At 52.4% G+C, this 24617-nt stretch overlaps 2 protein-coding genes across 2 annotated transcripts in view; one reads left to right on the top strand and one right to left on the bottom strand.

Annotated features, from left to right (window-relative positions):
- The window catches only part of gpn1 (GPN-loop GTPase 1), a 40134-nt gene extending 27042 nt beyond the window's left edge, over positions 1–13092 (bottom strand). The window contains exons 1-6 of the mRNA XM_052012766.1: positions 12958–13092; positions 10945–11038; positions 10780–10819; positions 7610–7676; positions 7097–7134; positions 1163–1245 (exon numbers count right to left, since the gene is read on the bottom strand). Of these exons, the coding sequence (XP_051868726.1) occupies positions 1163–1245; positions 7097–7134; positions 7610–7676; positions 10780–10819; positions 10945–11038; positions 12958–13053 (418 nt within the window). The 5' untranslated portion in view covers positions 13054–13092. The remainder of the gene's footprint in view (positions 1–1162; positions 1246–7096; positions 7135–7609; positions 7677–10779; positions 10820–10944; positions 11039–12957) is intronic.
- A 4927-nt stretch (positions 13093–18019) lies between these two features.
- LOC127568042 (endonuclease 8-like 2) lies at positions 18020–24272 on the top strand. The gene is made up of 4 exons (XM_052011293.1): positions 18020–18157; positions 18821–19248; positions 19586–19782; positions 23906–24272. The coding sequence occupies exons 1-4, from the start codon at positions 18020–18022 to the stop codon at positions 24208–24210; spliced, it is 1068 nt and encodes a 355-aa protein (XP_051867253.1). The 3' UTR covers positions 24211–24272.
- Positions 24273–24617: the final 345 nt, after the last annotated feature.

The following is a 24617-nucleotide window of genomic DNA, read 5'->3' as shown; positions in this document are numbered from 1 at the left end:
CGATCTACCTTGTTGTGACCTTGCACCTTATTGCACTGCACTTTCTGTAGCTGTGACACTTTACTCTGGACTGTTACTGTTTTTATCTGTACTACCTCAATGGACTCTGTACTAACTCAATGTAACTGCACTGCGTAATGAATTGACCTGTACGATCGGTTTGTAAGACAAGCTTTTCACTGTACCTCAGTACAAGTAACAATAATAAACCAATACCCTGGCACCTGGGAGGCAACATACCATTTGGGAGTCTTGTTCTCATCCACAGAATCTCCTATCTGCTCCCCTAACCAATGCATCCCCTATCACTACTGCAGTTCTCTTCTCCTTCCTTCCCTTCTGTGCCACAGAGTCTGACTCAGTGCCAGAGACCTGTCTGCTGTGGCTTTCCCCTGTTTGGTCGTCCCCCCTCCAGCAGTATTCAACATGATATCCACCGCTCTCTCTTCATCAATTTTTTTGTCACCTCCTTGAAAAACTCAGTTAGGCTTATGAGGCACAACCTGCCCTCACAAAGCTTGAGCAAGGGAACAATATTGGCTATCTCCCAATCCTCTGGTACCACTCCTGGGGCCAGGGAGGACGCAAAGATTATCATCAACACCCCAGCAATCTCTTCCCTTCCTTCCGTAGTAACCTGGGGTATATCCCATCCGGCCCTGGAGACTTACCTATCCTGTGGGTAAACACCTAACCCCCTAGTACAAGATGGACTCTTGACCTCACAATCTTCCTCGTTATGACCTTGCACCTTACTGTCTACCTGCACTGCACTTTCTTCTGTAACACTTTATTCTGCATTCTGTTATTGTTTTACCTTGTACGACATCAATGCACTGTTGTGATGAATTGATCTGTATGAACAGTGTGCAAGACAAGTATTTCACTGTACTTCAGTACATGTTACAATAATAAACCAATTTACCAATTTGGTTACAGTGGATCACTGGGGAAAAAAAAATGTTTGAAAATGGCTGTTATATCAAACACTCCCAGGCCAGGGACAGCAGGTGTTAGATATATTTGTGAAACTCCCTCTATACTTTCCAGTATAGGCAGGTGTAGCACAGGAAGGTGCAGTGCATGGTCTGTGAGCAGAACTTAAGTTTGGATTCAAGTTGATGATTGTCATGGAATGCAAGGTTTTGTCACACATTAACACCTACCAAGGCTTCTGTGATGATAGTTCCAGATGCCGACCAGGTGAAGACTTCAATCTGCCCTGGAGTGTCTATCAGAACATACCTTAAAAAACAAAATGATATTGGCTTACCAGTGTAATAAGCTTCTCTTGACTCCCTACAATCCAAGGTCTCTAATCTTGGATGACATTCTATCCAGAATTCTCCAGTTTCTTTTCATTCATTCAGAAGACATGGACATCAATGGTATAGTTGGCATTTATTGCCCATCCTGGTGGAACTCCTCTGTGCTCTCCAGAACAATCACTAGTGAGGCAACTACAACTGTTGTCTCACAGCTCCAACATGGAGTGTGTGTGTGTGTGTGTGTGTGTGTGTGTGTGTGTGTGTTGTGTGTGTGTGTGTGTGTGGAGTTTGCACATTCTCCCTGTGAGAGACAGTTTCCTCCGGGTGCTCTGGTTTCCTCACGCAACCCACAGACATTCAGTCCAGTAAGTAAGTTAATTGAACAATAAACTGCACACACCACCACAGGCTGAACATGCAAATTCCACGCACACACAAGAGATGGGGATTGTGCCACCCAGTTCTGGTATGTTGCCACATCTGGAAAATTGCAGCTTTGAGGAACCATTGGATAAGCCGTGGTTCTTCTTCACTTGGGACAGAAGAGGCTGAGGGAAGATGTGTAAAATTAAGAGGGGGCTTAGATAAGGATGAGGAGGGGCCTTTCTCCCCCCCACAGCAAAGGGGTCAAAAACTCGGGGGGGGGGGGGGGGGGGGTGGGGGGGGGCGGGGGGCGGGCAGGGGGCGCATGAATTGAGAGCAACTGGTAGAAGGGTCAGATGGGGGATGAGGAAACATGTTTTCCTCCCAGAGGATGGTTGGGGTTTGGAACTCTCTGCCTGAATGTGTGAGGGAGAATCTAAAATCAGGGTCACTCAGAGCCATACAGCATGGAAACAGGCCATTCAGTCCATGCCAACCCATGAGCACCCATCACATTAATCCCTCTTCCAGCACTTGGCCTGCAGCCTCCATACCTGGGCAATTCAAGTGCTCATCTGGACACTTCTTAACTGCTGCCCATTAAACTCTTTATTATTTGATATTGCTTTAGAACCCTTGGCTATTGCACTTCGGGACTTCAAATGTATGTGGCATTACTCACGGACAGATGATTCATAATATATCTCTCTACGGCCGATGACCTGTTACTTTATATTTCTAATCCGGATGAATCTATCCCCGCAGTACTATCACTACTAGATCAGTTTAGTGTTTTTTCTGGCTATAGATTAAATCTTAATAACAGCAAACTTTTTCCATTGAATATGCAAACCCCAATTTATAGCCAATTACCTTTTAGATTGGTAACCAACTATTTTATGTATTTAACTGTTAAAATTACCAAGAAACATAAGGACTTATTTAAAGCTGATCTATTGCCTTTAATTGACCATGTTAAACAATTATTTACTAAGTGGTCTCCACTGTCTTTATCATTGGTAGGCCGAATTAATGCGATTAAGATGAATATTTTACCACATTTTTATATTTATTTCAAGTGATTCCAACTTTTGTCCCAAAATCTTTTATTGACAACTATTGATTCTAAAATTCTTTCATATATTTGGCAGAATAAAAACCCAAGGTTAAGTAAGAAATATTTACAAAAATTAAAAAAAGGATGGTGGTTTGGCCTTGCCTAAATTAGATTATACTATTGGGCAATCAATATCAGATATTTAATTTTCTGGATACAAGATTCTGATGTAATTCAATGCCCTAAATGGGTATTCCTTGAGCACCAATCAGTTTATGACTTTTCATTAGTTTCTATTTTAGGTGCTTCTCTCCTTTTTGCACTTACCAAGTTAAGTAAACATACGCCTAACCCAATTGTTAAAAATACAATACGAATATGATTTCAATTTCGTAAATTTTTTGGATTGAATAAATTTAATTTGTCAAGTCCCATTCAATCTAATTTTTTCTTTCATCCATCTAGAGCTGACTCAGCTTTTTCCATATGGAAAAGGAAGGGAATTGTATGTTTTCAGGATCTGTTCATTGATAACTGTTTTCATCATTTGAACAATTGTCTAATAAATATAATTTGTCTAGATCACACTTTTTTCGATATTTGCAGATTAGAATTTTTTAAAAACTACTATACTCTCTTTTCCGACACCTTACAAAATTGAAACTACAGAAAAAATTTTAGGTCTTAATCCTTATCAGAAGGGCTTGATAGCGATAATTTATGATTTAATTATGAAAATACATCTAGAATCATTAGACAAAATTAAGAATGAATGGGAAACTGAACTCCAGACATCTATACCTACAGAGACTTGGAAGAAAATTCTTCATTTAGTCAATACATCTTCAATGTGTGTCAGACACTCGTTGATACAGTTTAAGGTAGTCCACAGGACATATATGTCCCAAAGACAAGTTAGTTCGTTTTTATCACCATATAAATCCTATAAGTGACAGACGTAAATCGAATGTGGCTTCTTTGACAAATATGTTTTGGTCCTGTCCTCTTCTGGAAAAATATTGGAAAGATATTTTTGACATTATTTCAAACATATTGTTGATTGATTTACAACCTCACCCTATCACTGCAATTTTGGATTACCAAGGATAGAGTCTGGCCATTTATCTCCTTCCGCTAACCGTATGATTGCCTTTGTTACGTTAATGGCCAAACGATCCATTTTGCTTAAATGGAAGGATCCAATACCCCCTACTACTTTTCAATGGTTTTCTCAAACTATATCATGTTTAAACTTGGAAAAAATTAGAAGTGGTACTGTTGATCCTTCGCTTAAATTTGAAGATATTTGGAATCCATTTATTCAATATTTTCACATGATGTAGATCCCCTTTCAATAACTTTCCAACTTGGAGGAACGGACTTGACGACATAATATTGCTCTGTTTCTACTGAGAAATTTTAGCCCAGTTTTTTTTTCTTTTTTTTGTTGTTTATTTTTCTTTTAAAAAGTTTTTTTTTGTTTAGTTTATATTGTTTATAATTTTTTTATTGATTTGGTTTTTTTTAATTTATATAATAAATCTTTTTCTTTCCTTTCTTTCATATTATATTTATTTACTAAGAGATCGTTGGATCTACAGATTTTTTTTATATTTTATTGTTCTTTATGATTATATATGCTATGATTGTTATCCTGATCTCTTTGTATTACATGTATAAATATTGATGCTATATATCAATCTGTATTAATTTGAAAACTAATAAAAAGATTGAACAAGAAAGAAAGTGACTCTGCTTCCACCACTCTCTCCGGCAGTGTGTTCCAAGTACTCACCACTCTCTGGGCAAAAATGTCCCCTACAAATCCCTCTAAATCTCTTACCTCTTGTCCTAAACTCATGTCTAGTTTTATTCATCTCTTATAAGGATTCCTGCAGTCTACCCTATACCCCTCAATTTATACACCTCAATCTTGCCCCCTCGTAACCTCCTCAGCTCCAGGGAAAACAGACCTGGTCTCTCCTAATTTTGGTGGCGTCAGACAGGACCTCACAGAAGTTGATTGGGAGGGGCTGTTTGCAGGGAAAGGGATGTCTGGCAAGTAGGAGGCTTTAAAAGTGAGATAGGAAGAGTTCAGCATGCTCCTGCTAGAGTGAAGGGCAAGGCCAGTAGGATTAGGGAACCCTGGATGATGAGAGATATTGAGGGTCTGGTCAGAAAGAAAGGTATACATCAGGTATGGGTAGCTGGGATTAAGCGAGCCCCTTGAGTATAAGGAATACAGGAGTACACTTGAGGAGGTAATTATGAGGGCAAAAAGGGGCCATGAGATATCCCTGGCAGATAAGATAAAGGAGATTTCCAAAAGATTCTACAAGTATATTAAAAGGGTAACTAGGAAGAGAGAAATTCCCCTTCAGGGTCAATTGTGGTGATCTACCTGTGGAACCACAGGAAATGGACAAGGTCTGAAATGAAATACTTCTCATCTGTGTTTACCATAGAGAAGGTCATGGACACTAGTAAGTTCAGAGAAAGGGAACAGTGATATCCTGGAGCACATCATAAGTTAAGATTTCTTTATTAGTCACATGTACATCGAAACAGACAGCGAAATGCATCTTTTGCGTTGAGTGTTCTGGGGGCAGCCCACAAGTGTCGCCACACTTCCTGCGCCAACATAGCATGCCCACAACTTCCCAACTCATATGTCTTTGGAATGTGGGAGGAAACCAGAGCAGTCAGAGAAAACCCACGCAGTCACAGGGAAAACGTACAAATTCCTGACAGACAGTGGCCGGAATTGAACCCAGGTCACTGGTGCTGTAATAGCGTTACACTAACTGCTATACTACTGGCCGCCCCCAACATTACAAAGGAGGTGGTGTTGGAGGTCTTGAGATGTACAGTGGATAAGTCTCCAGAGCCTGACAGATGTCCCCTAGGATACAACAGGAAGCAAGTAAAAAAGACTGCTGGGGAGCTGGCTGAGATATTTGTAACTTTGTTAACCACGGGTGAGGTACCGAGGACAGTTAATGTTGTGCCTTTAGTTAAGAAGGGCAGCAGGGGTAAGCCAGGGAACTGTAGCCAGGTCAGTGGTAGGAAAGGTACTGGAAAGGACTTTGAAGGACAGGATTCATTAGCATTTGAAAGGCAAGGATTGATTAGGGATAGTCAGCATGGTCTCACGAACTTGATTGAGTTTTGTTTTTGAGGTGATCAAGAGGATTGATGAGGCAGGGCGGTAGATGTTGTCTACATGAACTTTAGCAAGGCCTCTAGCAGGGTGAGCTAACCAAAGGGATACAAAATTGGCTTGGTGGAAGGAGTCAGAGGGTGGTAGTGGAGGGTTGTTTTTCAGATTGGCCTGTGATCAGTGGTGTGCTGCAGGGATTGGCACTGGGTCCTCTGTTGTTTGTCATCTATATTTATGATTTGAATGAGAATGTAGGTGGCTTGATTAGTAAGTTTACTGATGATACCAAAATTGGTGGTAGAGTGGACAATGAAGGTCTCAGGTTACAACAGGATCTGGATCAACTAGGAAAGTTGCAAAGGATTGGCAGATAGAATTTAACTCAGACAAGTGTGAAGTGATACATTTTTGGAAGTTAAACCAAGGCAGGACTTGCATGGTCATTGTTATACAGAGAAGCCTTGGAGTACAAGTGCATGGTTTCCTGAAAGTGGTGTCACAAGTAGACAGGGTGGTGAGGAAGGCATTTGGCACACTGGCCTTCATCAGCCAAGGCACCAAGTACAGGAGTTGGGAGGTCCTGCTACAGTTCTGCAAAACATTGGTAAGACCACACATGGAGCACTGTGTGCAGTCTGGTTGCCACGGTACAGGAACGATGTGATTAAGCCAGAGAGGGTGCAAAAAAGATTCACAAGGATGTTGCTGGGACTGGAGGGCTTGAGTTATCAGGCAAGGTTTGATAGGTTGGGGCTGTCTTCTCTGGAACAGAGGCGGCTAAGGGGTGACCTCATAGAAGTTGAAAAATTCATGATAGGGTAGACAGTCATTGTCCATTTCCCATAGTAGGGGGCTAAAACTAGAGGGCATGGGTTTAAGGTGACGGGGAAGAGAATTAAAGGAGACCTGAGCAGTAACTTTCTCCCCCCCCACCCCCAAACAAAGTAGTTGGTGTCTGGAATGAGCTGCCAGAGGAAGTGGTGGAGGCAGGAACAGGAACAACATTTAAGAGGCATCTGGACAGGTACTTGAATGAGCAGGGCATAGAGGGATATGGAATTAATGCAGGCAGATGGATTAGACAGGGGGGGGGGGGGGGGGGGGGGGGGGGGTATAGATAGGGGTGATGATCAGCAGAGAGCCCTGTTTCTGTGCTGTACAACTCTTTGGCTCCAAAAGGAATCAGGGAGATCGATCCAGTCACTGTCAGTAAAGGCCAGAATGGCCTCGTGCTGTGAATTTACTCACCGACAATCCTGCTGCCTCTTCTCAATGAACTTCATAACCTGCAGATGGTGGGAATAAACGGTGTTAACACCGCACCCAGTCTGCCGGGAGTCGTGCACAATGGTCATCAGGCTGACAGCAGCTAACACCACCCTCCTCCACCCCACCCCTCCTGCCTGGACCCAGACCCCCAACGCCCACCTGACACACCCACCCACCCCCAGCCCCCACCCAACATAACCACCTCCCCGCCCAACACACACACCCAGCAGCCCAGCACACCCACACCCCCAGCCCCCACCTGGCACACCCACCCCCCCCAGGTCCCCACCCCCAGCAGCCCAGCACACCCACCCCACCCCCCACCTGGCACACCACACCAGCCCCAGCTCGGCACACACCACCACCCCCCCCCCCCCCCCGACACACCCCGTGCGACCAGCCCACAATAACTCCACCACGCCCTCTGCCATCCCTCCTGCACCCCCTGCCCCTACCCCACCAACCCTGCCCCCACCATCCACTGAAGCTCACCTGGTCAAACCGGGTCGCAAATAAGTTCAAAGAGGTGACGATGCCGCCATTGGGCCCAAGCCCATATCTGAAGCAGCAGGTCAGGGAAATAAATCAGCAGACAGACAGGGCCCAGTGTGCTGGGTCTCCCCAAGGGCTTGTGTAGAAAGCCGGAGAATTAAACCTGCACCAGGTGTCTGGGGTTAGACTGTGCTCCACACTGGCATCATTTGGGAACATGCCCTCTCACAGCTCATGCACCTCTTCATGGCTCATTAACGACATCTGCACCAACTGGTCATCCTGCCAAACCTGCCTTTCCTTCCATTGGGTTGTCTGTCACACCCTGACAAGTCTCTCAGTCTACGTGGACAGACTACCATCTCAGCAGCCCCTCTACACCACATTCAAATGTCTATCCAAAACTTTGATTTGTCAAGAAGAGCAACCAATCAGCAGATCACTTCTTCTGCCTGGAAGTTGCCAGCAGCCAAGTTGAGGTTTTAAACTAATGTGTAAGAAAGTGCTGGAAACTGTCAGCAGCTCAGGAGGCATTTGTGAAGAAAGCACGACAACAAATTCGGGTCACATCTTATCATTGACCTGAAACATTAACTCAGTTTCTCTCTCTACAGATGCTGCCTGGCCTGCTGAGTGTTTCCAGCATTTTCTGTTTTAAGGTATGCCTGGTGTTAGTACCAGCACCACCTTCTGCATTCCTCATTTGCACTTCAGCAAAACAAGAGCCGGTCATTGACTTCAGGAAAGGGGATGGTGTACATGCACCTGTCTACGTCAATGGTGCTGAGGTCGAGAGGGTTGAGAGCTTCAAGCTCCTGGGAGTGAAAATCACCAACAGCCTGTCCTGGTCAAATCACGTAGCTGCCACAGCCGAGAAAGCGCACCAGTGCCTCTACTTCCTCAGGAGGCTAAAGAAATTTGGTTTGTCCCCTTTGACTCTCACCAGCTTTTACCGATGTACCATAGAAAGCATCCTATCAGGATGTATCATGGCTTGGTACAGCAACTGCTCTGCCCAGGACCGCAAGAAGCTGCAGAGAGTTGTGGACACAGCCCAGCGCATCACGGACACCAGCCTCCCCTCCTTGGACTCTGTCTTTACCTCTCGTTGTCTTGGTGTAGCAACCAGCATAATCAAAGACCCCACCCACCTGGGACATTCTCTCTTCTCTCCTCTTCCATCAGGGAGAAGATACAGGAGCCTGAGGGCACGTACCACCAGACTCAGGCACAGCTTCTACCCCACTGTGATAAGACTATTGAATGGTTCCCTTATACAATGAGATGGACTATGACCTCACGATCTACCTTGATGTCACCTTGCACCTTATTGCACTGCACTTTCTCTGTAGCTGTGACACTTAACTCTGTACTGTTACTGTTTTTATCTGTACTACCTCAATGGACTCTGTACTAACTCAATGTAACTGCACTGTGTAATGAATTGACCTGTACGATCGGTTTGTAAGAGAGGCTTTTCACTGTACCTCGGTACAAGTGATAATAATAAACCAGTGGCAGATGGAATTTAATCCTGACAAGTGTTATGCATTTTAGAATCCACATCACACAGCACAGAAATGGACCCTTCGGCCTAGTGAGTCCACACCGACCATCCTACACTAACACACTGGTGAGATATTGTCTCGACAAGGACTGTGCAGTGGTCACTTCTTGAATAGGTGCACCTGCCATAAGTGGACTGGTGAGGATGAGGTCAGATTCCTCACGTTACTTCACTCACTACCTGCCACAGACCCATCTGGCAACCACATTCTTCAGGGCACAGCCAGCAGTGGTGCAACCAAGCATCTCTTAGTGAGGGATATTTCATGCCCTTGGCACTTTTGTGCTGCTCAACTAGAGGAGCGCTGATTCATCAGCTGAGGGAGGATAGTAGCTGATAGTAAGTAGTTTTGCTAGGCTTAGCTGATCTGATGCCACATGATTTCATGGGGTTGAAGTCAATGCCATACTAACCCACTAATCCCATTTTATTCTCCTCACATTCCCATTAACACCCCTAGATTCTGCCACCCAATTACACAAGGAACAACTTACAGTGGCCAATTAACTTACCAACCTGCACATCTTTGGGATGTGGGAGAAAATCAGAGCAAAAATTGGAGGAAACCCATGCAGTCCCAGGGAGAACATGCAGACAGACAGCACCAGATGTCAGGATTGAAACCCAGGTAGTACGGCTGATATACTACCAACCTGATATTGTTTTTAGAACCATAGAACACTACAGCACAGAAAACAGGCCATTCGGCCCTTCTGGTCTGTGCCGAAACTTTATTCCGCTAGTCCCATTGACCTGTACCCAGTCCATAACCCTCCAGACCTCTCCCTTCCGTGTACCTATCCAATTTATTCTTAAAACTTAAGAGTGAGCCCGCATTTACCACCTCAGATGGCAGCTCGTTCCATACTCCCACCACTCTCTGAGTGAAGAAGTTCCCCCTAATGTTCCCCCTAAACCTTTCCCCTTTCACCCTAAAGCCATGTCCTCTCGTACTTATCTCTCCTAAACTAAGTGGAAAGAGCCTACTCGCATTAACTCTATCTCCTCATAATTTTGTAAACCTGTATCGTCTCCCCTCATTCTTCTATGCTCCAAGGAATAAAGTCCTAACCTGTTCAATCTTTCCCTGTAGCTCAACTCCTGAATACCCGACAACATTCTAGTAAATCTCCTCTGCACTCTTTCAATCTTACTGATATCCTTCCTATAGTTAGGTGACCAGAACTGCACACAATTTTTATTCCTACTTTGCTTACTGTCCTTCAATCAACCTTTTAAGTACACTATTAGGCTACCCAAACCCCAGGAGCCTTAATTCTGTACAATATAAAAATGCCTTTTGAAAACAGATATTCCTTCTTTCTTATTGGTTCCTTCTAATCTACCACATTAGATTTATCCTCCAAAAAATAAGCTGAGTTCTGGCAGATGTAATATTTTACATATCATTTGTTAAATACTCTGTTACTTGCCCTTAACAATACATTCCAATATTGTGATATTGCAACAACAGATGTCAGGCTAACTGATGTACACACTCTCCCTGCTTTTGTGAGTAACAGTGTTAAATTTGCACACACACTATTGTGCTTCAAACTTGTTGCTCATGCATACACAATTCATCTCTGTGACCAAAGGATATTGCTTCATCACTTCTCTGTAGTTCACAGTGTCCCGAATATCTGAAAAACAAGTACCGTCTCATTGCGGCTCACACCCACTGATCCAGACTGCCAGCCAGAACTTCTCGTCATCCTGCCTCCAGCATCACCCAACCCCACTCACTGCTCAACCCCAAAACCCTCACCAATATTGGCTGGGACAGGAATCTCATGCACTGCGGGATCCAGGTTAATCAGGTAAGGAGGAGATCCCTTGGTGTGCAGATGTCCAGTCAGTCTCTGAGGAACAGAAAGAAATTGGAGAAAAGTTTAGAGCTCTTCCATGCCCCACCCGCCCCCGTGGTAACCAGACTCCCCCCACCCCCACCTGGACCAGGTAGGGGACCACCCCACCCACCCCACCGCTACCTGGACCAGGTAGGGGACCACCCCACCCCCCACACCGCTACCTGGACCAGGTAGGGGACCACCCCACCCCCCCACCGCTACCTGGACCAGGTAGGGGACCACTCCACCCCCCACACCGCTACCTGGACCAGGAAGGGGACCACCCCACACCGCTACCTGGACCAGGTAGGGGACCACCCCACCCCCCACCCCGCTATCTGGACCAGGAAGGGGACCACCCCACCCCCCCACACCGCTATCTGGACCAGGTAGGTTTTCCCTGTGTCCCTGGCACCCACACCCCACCCCCTCTCCCCCCAAGTACCCGGCCACCCCCCCTCCTCCTCCTCCTCCTCCTCCTCCTCCTCCCCCCCGCGGCACCCGTCACCCCCCCCCCCCCGCGGTACCAGGCCACTCCTCCTCCTCCCTCACTGCCCCTCTCCTCCTCCTTCTTCTTCCCTCCCCCCTCCTCTCTAACCCCTCCCCCCCCCTCCTCCCCCTCCCCTCCCCCCCCCCCCTCCCCCTCCGTCCCCCCCTCCTCCCTCCCCTACCCTCCCTCCCCCCTCCCCTCCCTCCCTCCCCCCCTCCCCTCCCTCCCTCCCTCCCCCGTCCCTCCCTCCCCCCCCTCCCTCCCCCCCCTCCCCCCCCCTCCCTCCCTCCGTCCCCCCCCTCCCCTCCGTCCCCCCCTCCCTCCCTCCCCGTCCCCCCCCCTCCTCCTCCTCCCCCCCCTCCCTCCCTCCCCCGTCCCCCCCCCTCCCTCCCCCCCCTCCCTCCCCCCGTCCCCCCCCCTCCCCTCCCTCCCCCTCCCCCCCCTCCCCCCCCTCCTCCCTCCCTCCCCCGTCCCCCCCCTCCCCCTCCCTCCCCTCCCCCCCCCTCCCCTCCCTCCTCCCTCCCTCCCCCGTCCCCCCCCCCTCCCCTCCCCTCCCCCGTCCCCCCCTCCCCTCCCTCCTCCCCTCCCTCCCTCCCCTCCCTCCCCCGTCCCCCCCTCCCCTCCCTCCTCCCCTCCCTCCCCCTCCCCCCCTCCCCTCCCTCCTCCCCTCCCTCCCCCGTCCCCCCCCCCCCCTCCCTCCTCCCCTCCCTCCCCCTCCCCCCCCCCTCCCTCCTCCCCTCCCTCCCCCGTCCCCCCCCTCCCCTCCCTCCCCCGTCCCCCCCCTCCCCTCCTCCCCCCCCCTCCCTCCCCCCCGTCCCCCCCCCCCCTCCCTCCCCCTCCCCCCCCTCCCCCCCCCCCCGTCCCCCCCCTCCCCTCCCTCCTCCCCTCCCTCCCCTCCCTCCTCCCTCCCTCCCCCGTCCCCCCCCCCCCCCCCCCTCCCCTCCCTCCCCCGTCCCCCCCCCCCCCTCCCTCCCCCGTCCCCCCCCCTCCCCTCCCTCCCCTCCCCCCCCTCCCCTCCCTCCTCCGTCCCCCCCCCTCCCTCCCTCCTCCCCTCCCCTCCCCTCCCTCCTCCCCTCCCCTCGTCTCCCTCCTCCCTCCCCTCCCTCCCCCCCCCCTCCCCTCCCCTCCCCTCCCCTCCTCCCTCCTCCCCTCCCTCCTCCCTCCTCCCTCCCCTCCCCCCCTCCCTCCTCCCTCCTCCTCCCCCCTCCCTCCCCCCCCTCCCTCCCCCCTCCCTCCTCCCTCCCCCCTCCCCCCCTCCCTCCTCCCTCCCTCCCCCCCCCTCCCCCCCTCCCTCCTCCCTCCCCCCTCCCTCCTCCCTCCCCCCCAAATTCCCCCTCCTCCCTCCCCCCCCAACTCCCCTCCCCCTCCTTCCTCCTTCCTCCTCCCCTCCTCCACCCCGCAGTACCCGGCCACCCTCCCCCGGTTACCCGGCCCCCCCTACCTGCACCAGGCAGGTTTTCCCCGACCCCGCCATGCCGAGGACGATCAGACAGACGGCGCCGACCTTCGGCCCGTCCTGCTCTCCCACCGCCGCCATCGTCGCCCGCGGTAACGGCGTCACCGCCACCCGCCCGGAAATGACGCGTCACGCACGTGCCGCTGCCGGGTGACGGCCGTGTTTGCCCCGCCCCCGGCAAAGGCCTTTTCTGATTGGAGCCCTGTCAGAACCGGCACCGCCCACCGGAGGCCCCGCCTTCCCACCGGAGGCCCCGCCCTCCCACCGGAGCCCCGCCCCGGGCGAGGAGCGGCGGGCTCAGCAGGCGGAGCAGATCCCCCGGGGATGGGTCACTGGGGGGGGCAGATCCCCCGGGGATGGGTCACTGGGGGGGGCAGATCCCCCAGGGATGGGTCACTGGGGGGGGAGGGGGCAGCAGATCCCACGGGGAGGGGTCTGGGGGGGGAGGGGGCAGCAGATCTCCCGGGGGATGGGTCACTGGGGGGGAGGAGGGAGCAGATCACCTGGGGGATGGGTTGGGGGGGTGGGGGGGGGGCAGATCCTCCAGTGGAGGAGGCCAAGGACTGACATATCAGTGACAGTGTGGGAGGGGGAGTTGAAGTGACCGGTCGGCGGGGAGATGCAGGTCGCGGTTACGGACAGAGCGCAGGTGCTGTGTGAAACGGTCACCTGGTCTGCGTTTGGTGTCACCAATGTAGAGGAGGCCGCACTTTGAGCACTGAATGCAGTCGATGATATTAAGGGAGGTCCAGGTGAATCTCTGTCTCACCTGAAAGGACTGTTTGGGTCCCTGGGTGGAGGTGATGGAGGTGGTGTAGGGGTAGGTGATGCACCTATGACGAGGGCAGAGGAAAGTTCCCAGGGTCAGAGCGAGATGGTGGGTGGTTGGGAGGAGTGAATGAGGGAGTCGTGGTGAGCACGCAGTCCCTGCAAAGGGCTGAGGGGGGAGAGAGGAGAAGATATGCCAGGTGGTGGGGTCCCGTTGGAGATGGCAAAAGTGGCAGATCATAATGTGTTGGATACATAGAACATGACATAGAACGGAACAGTACAGCACAGAACAGGTCCTTCGGCCCACAATGTTGTGCCGACATATCTAATCCCTCCTACCTACAGAATGCCCATATCCCTCCATCTTCCTCATTCATGTGCCCATCCAAGCCCCTCTTAAAAGCCCCCAATGAATTTGCCTCCACCACCCTATCAGGAAACGCATTCCAGGCATCCACCACTCTCTCAGTAAAAAACATCACTCACATCTGTTCTGAACCTACCCCCTCTCACCTTAAATGCATGCCTTCCGGTTTTGGAATGGGCAGGCACGGTAGTGTAATGGTTAGCGTAATGCTATTACAGCGCCAGCGACCCGGGTTCAATTCTGGCCACTATCTGTAAGGAGTTTGTACATTCTCCCCGTGTCTGTGTGGGTTTCCTCCTGGTGCTCTAGTTTCCTCCCACATTCCAAAGATGTACGGGTTAGGAAGTTGTGGGTGTGCTGTGTTGGCGCTGGAAGTGTGGCGACACTTGCGGGCTGCCCCCAGAACACTCCACGCAAAAGATGCATTTCACTGTGTGTTTCGATGTACATGTGACTAATAAAGATATCAATAATGGGAAAAAGATATTGCTTGTTGGGTAATATCTACATAGGCTGGTGGGATGAAATGTGAGAACAAGGGGATCCCTCCTCCCTGTTGGGTCTGGGAGGGATGGAGGTGAAAGCAGAGGTGCAGGAAATGGCAGAAATATGGGTGTGAGCTCTCTCGACCACAGTCAGGGGGGAAGCCCCGGTTAGAAAAAAAGTTGGACATCTCGGATGTCCTGGAGTGGAAAGCCTCATGATGGGAGCAGATGCGGCGAGGCGGAGATCGCGTCCTTGCAAGCGACAGGGTGGAAGGAGCTGTAATCGAGGTAGCTGTGGGTGTCAGTGGGTTTGTAGAACGTGTCAGTGGACAAGGAATCTCCTGAGATGGAGATGGAAAGATCGAGGAAGGAGAGAGAGGTGGCAGAGATGGTCCCAGTGAATTGGAGAGCAGGGTGAAAATTAGTGGCAAAATTTATGAAACTGTCAAGTTCCGCACAGGTACAAGAGGTGGAACCAGTGCAGTCGTCGATACAGCAGAGGAAGAGTTGCGGAATGGGGCCGGAGAAGGCTTGGAACAGAGACTGTTCAATGAACAGGCAGGCTTGTCTGGGGCCCATGTGAGTGCCCATAGCTACACCCTTGGTCTGTACCCACCCATAGCACCCATGGATTCCAGCATCTGCAGCTGTTTCTCAAGCAGAGCAACTCAGTGGGTCGGGCAGCATCTGTGGGGGAAGGTAATGTCAACGTTTCAGGACTGAGGGGGGATATGGCCAGTATAGAGAGGGGAAGGGATGATGAGACAGGAGCCCGTGGTGATTGGTGACCGAGGAGGGATGTAGGGTGACGGGAAGGTAGTGGTATTGGAACTGGTTTATTATTGTCACTTGTACCGAGGTCCAGTGAAAAACTTGTCTTGCACACCGATCGTACAGATCAATTCATTACACAGTGCATCGAGGTAGTACAGGGTAAAACAATACAGAATGCAGAGTAAAGTGTCACAGGTACAGAGAAAGTGCAGTGCAGGCAGACAATAAGGTGCAAGGTCACAACAAGGTAGATTGTGAGGTGAAGAGTCCACCTTATCATACTAGGGAACCGTTCAACAGTCTGATAACAGTGTAGGGGAGGTGAGCAGGGTGGAGCTGGGACACAGTGGTAGTAGTTCCCGATGTGGCCTCCTCTACATCGGTGAGACCAAGCGCAGACTCTGCGACCTCTCGCAGATCATCTACACCCGGTCCACAACGACCATCCCGAGCTCCCCGTTACATGTGTATTTTACCCTTCCCATTCCCACACTGACCTGTCCATCCTCGGCCTTGCCCACTGCCAGGGTGAGGCCCAACACAAGCTGGAGGAACACCTCCCATTCCCCCGGGGAGTCTACAGCCCAATGGTATCACTGAGGTTTCCAATTTCGGGTAACCCTCCCCTCGGGTGGGTTTTCCCCTTCCCCTCTCTCTCCTCCTGTCCTCCCATTTTTGTCCACGTTCCCTCAAACCACCCCCTCAGCCCCCCCCTCACCCGTCTCTGTCCCTCTGCTGGTCGGATCCACTCATGACACACACGGTTCACCCACAGGGTCCCTCCCCCATCTGGGTCTGGTTCCATCTGCCATACTCCTCTCCCCTAATGGTTCCCATTCTCACCTCCAGCACTGGCAGCCCCTTGTGTTCCTGCTTGTCTCCCTCCAGCAGCCGCCTCCCCCCCACCCTCCCCTCCCACTACCTCACTCCCTCTGCCTCCATCTATCCACCTGCCACCGTCTCCCAGCCCCACCCCCACTCCCCTCCCTACCTGCCCGTCATCTTACACCCCTCCTCCATCCACCAATCACCTCGGACTCCTGACACCCCTCCCCCTCCTCTCTATACCAGCCCCCTCCCCTCTCAGTCCTGATGCAGGGTGATGTGGTCGACTCGAAACGTCGACATTTCCTTTCCTCCCACAGATGCAGGTCGACCTTCTGAGTTCCTCCAGCGGATTGTTGCTCCAGATTCCAGCAGCTGCAGTCCTGCCCTCTCCTGAGAAGCAATCATGTCAAATCCAAGAAAGCTCTGCACTGGGAGGGGTGGTACCGAGGCAGGGTCACGCTGTGGGAGGGGCGGGACTGAGGGAGGGTCACACTGTGGGATGGGCGGTACTGAGGCCAAGCTGGCCATCCACGGGACACGGTGGCGGGCAGCCGAGGGTACCAGCAGGTCGGCCTGCCTGCCCGTCTTCCGCGCTTACGTGCGCGCGCGGGTGCATTTAGAGAGGGAGCACGCGGTTTCCGCGGGCACCCTAGCTGAGTTCTGCGCTCGGTGGGCCCCTCGGGATCACGTGTGTCGTGGACGGTACGAACGCGATTCTTATTTGAAGTGTCACGTGTCGCGTTGACGGGTGTAGCGTCGCGTGTGTGTTTCGTTAGTGTTAGTTTGCATTGTCTACCGTAGTATGTCGTTGCGTAGTTTCTTCTTTTCTGTATTAGATGTGGTGTATTGACGCTGGTTGTCTTTTGTAGAGCTTTTAGTGAATAAACGTTTATAGCAAAAAGGGGCGATACTGAGGATCACACTGTGGGAGGGGCTGGACTGAGGGAGGGGCGGGACGGAGGAAGGGTTGCACTGTGGGAGGGGCCGGAGGGAGGGTCACTGTGGGAGGGGCGGGACTGAGGGAGGGTCGCACTGTGGGAAGGGCGGTACTGAGGGTCACTGTGGGAGGGGCCGGAGGGAGGGTCACTATGGGAGGGGCCGGAGGGTGGGTCACTGTGGGAGGGGCCGGAGGGAGGGTCAGTGTGGGAGGGGCGGGACTGAGGGAGGGTCACTGTGGGAGGGGCTGGAGGGAGGGTCAGTGTGGGAGGGGCGGGACTGAGGGAGGGTCGCACTGTGGGAGGGGCCGGAGGGAGGGTCACTGTGGGAGGGGCCGAGGGAGGGTCAGTGTGGGAGGGGCTTGAGGGAGGGTCACCGTGGGAGGAGCCAGAGGGAGGGTCAGTGTGGGAGGGGCGGGACTGAGGGAGGGTCAGTGTGGGAGGGGCGGGACTGAGGGAGGGTCACTGTGGGAGGGGCCGGAGGGAGGGTCAGTGTGGGAGGGGCGGGACTGAGGGAGGGTCGCACTGTGGGAGGGGCCGGAGGGAGGGTCACTGTGGGAGGGGCTTGAGGGAGGGTCACCGTGGGAGGAGCCGGAGGGAGGGTCAGTGTGGGAGGGGCGGGACTGAGGGAGGATCACTGTGGGAGGGGCCGGAGGGAGGGTCAGTGTGGGAGGGGCGGGACTGAGGGAGGGTCAGTGTGGGAGGGGCCGGAGGGAGGGTCAGTGTGGGAGGGGCGGGACTGAGGGAGGGTCACTGTGGGAGGGGCGGGACTGAGGGAGGGTCGCTGTGGGAGGGGCTGGAGGGTGGCACCGTGACCGGGGTTGCGGACGGGCAGTCGCCGGTCTGTGCTCTCCGGTGGTCGGTGGGTCGGGTTCTCGGCTCCCGTTATGCCTGAGGGGCCGTCGCTGCGGATGTTTCACGGGCGGTGCTGCCGGGTGCTGGGCGGGGTGGTGCAGCGGGCGGGGGGCAGCACCCGGCAGCTGCCCGTGAAACAGCTGGAGGGGCGGCGGCTGCAACAGAGCCAGGTCAGTGCGGCCGGAGCGACCCCTGCCCGGTGACCGGGGACCGGGACCCGACCCCTCCCCAGGACCCCTCTCGGGGACCGGGACCCGACTTCTCCCCGGGACCCAACTCCTCCCTGGGACCCCTCCCCGGGGCCGGGACCCGACCCCTCCCCGGGACACGACCCCTCCCCAGGACCGAGACCCGACCCCTCCCGGGGACCGGGACCCGACTTCTCCCCGGGACCCCTCCCCGGGGCCGGGACCCGACTTCTCCCCGGGACCCCTCCCCGGGGCCGGGACCCGACCCCTCCTCTGGACCCCTGCCCGGGGCCGCGACCCCTCCCGGGGACCGGGACCCGACGCTTCCCCGGGGCTGGGACCCCTCCCCAGGACCCGACTCCTCCCCAGGACTGGGCGCTGCCGAGACCAGCCTGGGGGGTGGAGTCTTGGTGGGGAAGGGGCAGAGGGTGGGGTCCCGCCGGGCGGTGGGGTCTCTGGTGGATTATTGTAAGGCGGCTGGAATGGTGAAGGGGTCCTTGGTGTGTGAGTGGGTGTCCTTGGTTTGGGGGCTCCCTGGTGTGTGGGGTCAGGTGTGGGTGGTGAGGGGGATGCCCAGCCAGAGGAAGAGGTGAGCCCCCTGCTCCCAGGCTCTCTCTCTGACCTACTCCTGTACTCTCCCTGCAGGCCCATGGGAAATGTCTCTTCCTGGGATTTGGCCCCAGGTCCGGGGTCCCTGTCGATCCGGAGCCTGCCTCTCCCAGCGGGACTGAGGTTCCCGTCGATCCGGAGCCTGCCTCTCCCAGCGGGACCTGGGTCCCTGTCGATCCGGAGCCTGCCTCTCCCAGCGGGACTGAGGTTCCCATCGATCCGGAGCCTGCCTCTCCCAGCGGGACTGAGGTTCCCGTCGATCCGGAGCCTGCCTCTCCCAGCGGGACCTGGGTCCCTGTCGATCCGGAGCCTGCCTCTCCCAGAGGGACCGGCTTTCCCATCGATACGGAGCCACAGCTCTGGCTCCGCTTCCACTTCGGCCTGTATGGCAGCGTCAGATGCGATGAGTTCGCCCGAGCAAAGCGAGCAAACAAGAGGGGAGACTGGAAGGACCCCTCCCCCAGGTAATGTGGCACTCCTGGTCTCGGGGTTGGGGGGAGGGTGGGCATGTGGACACGTTGCTCCATCCCCTACTCGCACCAGCCACTGTCGTAATAAAGGTCAGTGAGGGCAGGAGCAGCCCCGGGGCAAAGGTGGCCCCCTCCCCTCCTCCCCATCCCTCCCCTCCATTGCCTATCACCTGAGGGGCACCCATCTCCAAAACCGTGGAGAGCAGTTGACCTCTGACCCCACCATCTCCTCTCCCAACAATACCCCTGGGTGTGGGGGGTGAGCTCTGGGGCAGGTGTTGAGGTTGCCCCCTGCTTGTTGATCCTGAGCCCTCTCCCCCTCTCTCTGCAGGCTGGTGCTCTACTTCCCTGGAGACCATTTCCTGGTGTTCTACAGCTGCCGGCTGTGTGTGTGTGGTGGTCCTCGCACTGATCCTCACACCGACATCCTGGGCCAGGACTTCGATAAGGCCAGGGCTCTGTGTGCCCTCCAACTCGCTCAGCCTGTCTGCTATACCCTGATGCATCAGCGCCATTTCTCTGGGCTGGGTCCGTGAGTTACTGTGGGACATTTAAGAGACTCATGGATAGGCACGTGGATGATAGAAAAATGGAGGGCAATGTGGGAGGGAAGGGTTAGATACATCTTAGAGTAGGATAAAATGTCAGCACAACGTTGTGGGCCGAAGGGCCTGTGCTGTACTGTTCTATGTTCTAATGTTTTTCAAAAGTTCCAGCACGTTGTCCTCATTAACATCGACGTGTTCCAGTTATCAGCCTGTTTTACGCTGTCCTCACATACAGCAAGGTCTCTCTCACAGGTGGATACTGAAGCAAAGTATTCATTAAGGACCTCCCCTACCACCTCCGACTCCAGGCACATGCTTGCTCCTCTATCCCTAATCAGTCCTACCCTCACTCCAGTCATTCTCCTGTTCTTCACATACGTGTAGAACGCCTTAGTGATTTCCTTAATCCTACTCACCAAGGCCTTCTCATGCCCCCTTCTAGCCCTCCTAAGTCAATTCTTAAGCTGCCTCCTGGCTACCTTGTAACTCTCCAGAGCCCTGTCTGATCCATGCTTTCTAAACCTTAAGTAAGTTTCTTTCTTCCTCTTCACCAGATATTCCACATCTCTTGTCAACCATGGTTCCTTCACCCTACCGTCCTTTTCCTGCCCCAGTGAGACAAACCTCTCCAGAACCTCCTGCAAGTGATCTTTAAACAACCTCCACATTTCCATTGTGCATTTCCCTGAGTACATCTACCAATTTTCAATCCCAAGTTCCTGCCTAACAGCATCATAATTCCCCCTCCCCCAATTAAATACTCTCCCATACCATCTGCTCCTATCCCTCTCCAAGGCTATGGTAAAAGTCAAGGAGTTATTGTCACCATCTCCGAAATGCTCACCTGTCAAGAGATCTGACACCTGACCAGGTTCATTGTCTAGTACCAGATCTAGAATGGCCTCTCGTCTAGTCGGCCTGTCTATATATTGTCAGGAATCCTTCCTGGACACATGACAAATTCTGCCCGATCCAAACCTTTTGCACTAAAGAGGTGCCAATCAATATAAGGGAAGTTGAAATCGCCCATGACAACAACCCAGTTATTTTTGCACCTTTCCAAAATCTGCCTCCCGATCTGTTCCTCAGTGTCTCTATTTGTATTGGGGGGGTCTATAGAATATTTCCAATACAGTGATTGCTCTCTTCCTGTTTCTGACCTCCACCCACACTGAATCAGTAGACAATCCCTCCAGGATGTCTTCCATTTCTACAGCTTTGATACTGTCCCTGGTCAACAAAGCCACTCCCCACCTCTTTTACCTCCGTCCCTGTCCCTTTTGAAACATCTAAATCCTGGAACATCAAGCAGCCATTCCTGCCCTTATGACAGCCAAGTCTCTGTAATGGCCACAACATCGTAGTTCCATGTACTGACCCATCGTCTAAGTTCATCAGCCTTGTTCCTGATACAACTTGCATTAAAATAGACACACTTCAACCCATTCAACTAACTGCAATTTTGCCGTTTCAAATGCTTATCCTACCTCACAGTCTCTCTGCACACTGCATCAACCTGTACACCAACTGCCCCATCCTCTGACCTGTCACTTGGGTTCCCATACCCCTGCCAAACTAGTTTAAACCCTCCCCAACAGTTCTAGCAAACCTGCCCGCAAGAATATTGGTCCCCTCCAGTTCAGTGTAACCTGTCCCTTTTGTACAGGTCTTGCCTTCCTCGAAGAGATCCCAATGATCAACAAATCTGAAACACTGCCCCCCGCACCAAGTCCTTAGCCACGCATTCATCTGCCATATCAACCTATTCTTACTCCCACTGGTGCATGGCACAGGCAGCAGTACAGAGATTACTACCCTTGAGGTCCTGCTTTTCAGCTTCCTACCTGGTTCCCCATATTCACTTTTCAGGACCACATCCTTTTTCCTGGTATTGGTATTGGTTTATTATTGTCAGGTACTGAGATACAGTGAAAAGCTTGTCTTATAAACTGATCATACAGGTCAATTCATTACACAGTGCAGTTACATTTATTGTTTTTACCTGTACTACATCACAGTACAGAGTAAAGTGTCACAGCTACAGAGAAAGTGCAGTGCAATAAGGTGCAAGGTCACAACAAGGTAGATCGTGAGGTCATAGTCCATCTCATTGTATAAGGGAACTGTTCAATAGTCCTACCTACGTCATTGGTACCGATATGTACCACAACCTCTGGCTGCTCACCCTCCCCCTTCAGAATACTGTGGACCCGATCTGAGACGTCCCTGACCCTGGCACGTGGGAGGCAACATACCATCTGGGAGTCTCTCTCTCGTCCACAGAATCTCCTGTCTGCTCCCCTAACTACAGAGTCCCCCGTCAGTTTTGCTTTCCTCTTTTCCCCACTTCCCTTCTGAGCCACAGAGCCAGACTCAATGTCAGCGACCTGACCACTGCAGCTTCTCCCCTGGTAGGTTGTCGTTTCCACCCCCCCCCCCCCCCCCCAAAACAGTAATATACCTGAGGTGAATGGCTACAGGGTACTCTGTACTACCTGCCTATTCTCTTCCCCTCTCCTGACAGTCACCCAGCTACCTGCCTCCTGCAACTGAGGTGTGGCTACTTCCCTAGAGCTTTTATCCATCACCTCCTCATTCTCCTGTATTAGCCAAAGGTCATCAGCTGCAGCTCCAGTTCCCTGACACAGTCTGTAAGGAGCTGCAGCTGGATGCACCTCCCGCAGATGTAGTGATCAGGGAGACTTGAGATCTCCCACATCTGGCAGGAAGAACACACCACTGACCCCGGATCCATTGTCAGTACTTTAGGCACTAGAGACCGAGAGTCCCACTTCTCGCTCCAAGTCACGGCCCTCGCTACCTGGAAAAGAACTGGGTCCCAATAGTCACCCCTTTATATGGCTTCCACTTCTCGTTCCAAATGCAAGGAGTCTGACAGATAAACTGATCATGTGTTGTTATTCATAGAAACCTGGTTGAAAGAAGGGCAGGACTGGCAACTCAACCTTTCAGGGTACAGAATATTCAGGGGTGGGGGAAGATGTAAAAGGAAGGGGCATTGCGGTGTTGACTAGGAGTCCATTAATGCAGTAATGAGGGAGAATATCTGAGAAATGAGGCCACGAGGGTGGAGTTTAGAACCAAAAGAGGGCAGTCACTTTGCAGTGGATGTTCTGTAGCCATCCCAACAGTCAGCAGGAGATAGAGAAGCAGATATGAGGGCAAATCACAGTGGTGTAACAGCAGTCGGGTTATTGTAGTGGGGATTTCAAATTCCCCAATATTTTATGGGATTGCTCTAATGTGAGAGGTGGTGTGATTTTTTTTCCATAGCAGCAGTGTTTAAAACTAGAGGGTAATTTAGGAGTATTCGAGGATATCTGAGGAAGAATTTTTCACTCATTGTGTTTGGAATCTGGACCCTGCTGCCTGTGGTGGGGGGGGGGGGGGGTGAAGGCAGAGACTTGGTGTTAAGTATCTGGATGAGCACTTGAATAGCGAAGACACAGAAGATTATGGACCGAGTGCTGGTAAATTGGATTGGTGTAGATGGTTATTTGATGATGGCAATGATGTGATGGGCTGAAGGGCCCTGTTCCTGTGAGGAGCACTCTCCTGGAGTAGTGGTCAACAAAAGGGTTCATTATCTTCTGAAAGGTGCTCACTTTGCATCCCTCATTCCTTCCCCCACCTCGAGACAGGCCTCCCCACCCCAGTGTCCCCTTTGATCAATACTCAATATTTGCTCATTAACACGGACTGTCAGCTGATCTGGCAGGGTCTGAGGGGAGAAACAAAGTTAGCGTTTCGGTCAAAGACCCTTGCATCGGGTACATCTCGTGATGTGGAGGTGTCTCTATAACAGGCTCTTGGTATTGATGAGAATGGCATGTTGCTGCGGCAGGGTGCATGGGCTGCCGTGTCACCAGGATTCTGCTGCTTGTTATCCCAGGTGTGTGTGTATTTCAGTCACTCTGACCATGCCCTTCACCCACTGTCCGTCCCCATCCCTGCTCCTTGAAGCACTGTGGTCCATCGCTTCGGTCCCCAGCTTGACCCAGACTCCTGTTAGTCTGTTAATCTGTAACTGCAGTGAGCAGATTGTGTCTGTGTTGGTGTCTCACGTTGCTCTCCATTTCTAGGTAACATCATTAAGAACGAAGTGCTGTACCTGTCTGGGATTCACCCCATGTCCCTGGGCTCCCAACTCGGTATTGAGAAACTGCGCACTCTCCTGGAACAGGTGCTCCTGTTCAGTAATGGATGGCTTGTCAACAAACAAAAGGGTGAAGGTCTAAAGTATCACATCTACCAGAAGGACTGGTGCCCCAAGGGCCACGCAGTAGAGAGAGCAGAGCTTGGCCCCCCCCAAGGTCTCCACAGACCCACCTGGTGGTGCCCTGTGTGCCAGCCTGCAGTGCCAGCTGCTCCTGGGCCCCTGGGTTAGGTGCCTGGACCAGGTTAGGGATGACTCTCGATGCCTGATGTAGACTGTCAGCTCACTGCTACTTGTAAATAAACGGAAATGATGCTCCATTGTCTTAATTCTTCTGTGGGAGCCCGTGCTGTAAGGAGCATGGGGTGGGCAGTGTGGAATAGTGAGGGTCACTGGGGGAGCAGTAAGTGGTAATTGGTTTATTACTGTCACATGTACAAGGTACAGTGAAAATCTTGTTTTGCATGCCATCCATACAGATATTTCATTACACAGTGCATTGAGGTAGTACAAGAGAAAACTATAACAATGCAGAATAAAGTGTCACAGTTACAGAGAAAGTGCAGTGCAGGCAGACAATAAGGTGCAAGGTCATCACAAGGTAGATTGTGACGTCAAGAGTCCATCTTATTGTACAA

This window comes from Pristis pectinata, chromosome 3 (assembly GCF_009764475.1).
Source record: "Pristis pectinata isolate sPriPec2 chromosome 3, sPriPec2.1.pri, whole genome shotgun sequence".
Lineage (NCBI taxonomy): Eukaryota > Metazoa > Chordata > Chondrichthyes > Rhinopristiformes > Pristidae > Pristis > Pristis pectinata.
The sequence above is the reverse complement of the archived record's forward strand: the minus strand, read 5'-3'. Positions and strand labels throughout refer to the sequence as shown.

Bases quoted from the DNA above. Each gene is read 5' to 3' on its own strand.
- LOC127568042 (XM_052011293.1), top strand. From the start codon at position 18,020: ATGCCTGAGGGGCCGTCGCTGCGGATGTTTCACGGGCGGTGCTGCCGG. The intron at 18,158-18,820 runs GTCAGTGCGGCC...CTCTCCCTGCAG, and splicing joins GGCGGCTGCAACAGAGCCAG to GCCCATGGGAAATGTCTCTT. The intron at 19,783-23,905 runs GTCCGTGAGTTA...CTCCATTTCTAG, and splicing joins GCGCCATTTCTCTGGGCTGG to GTAACATCATTAAGAACGAA.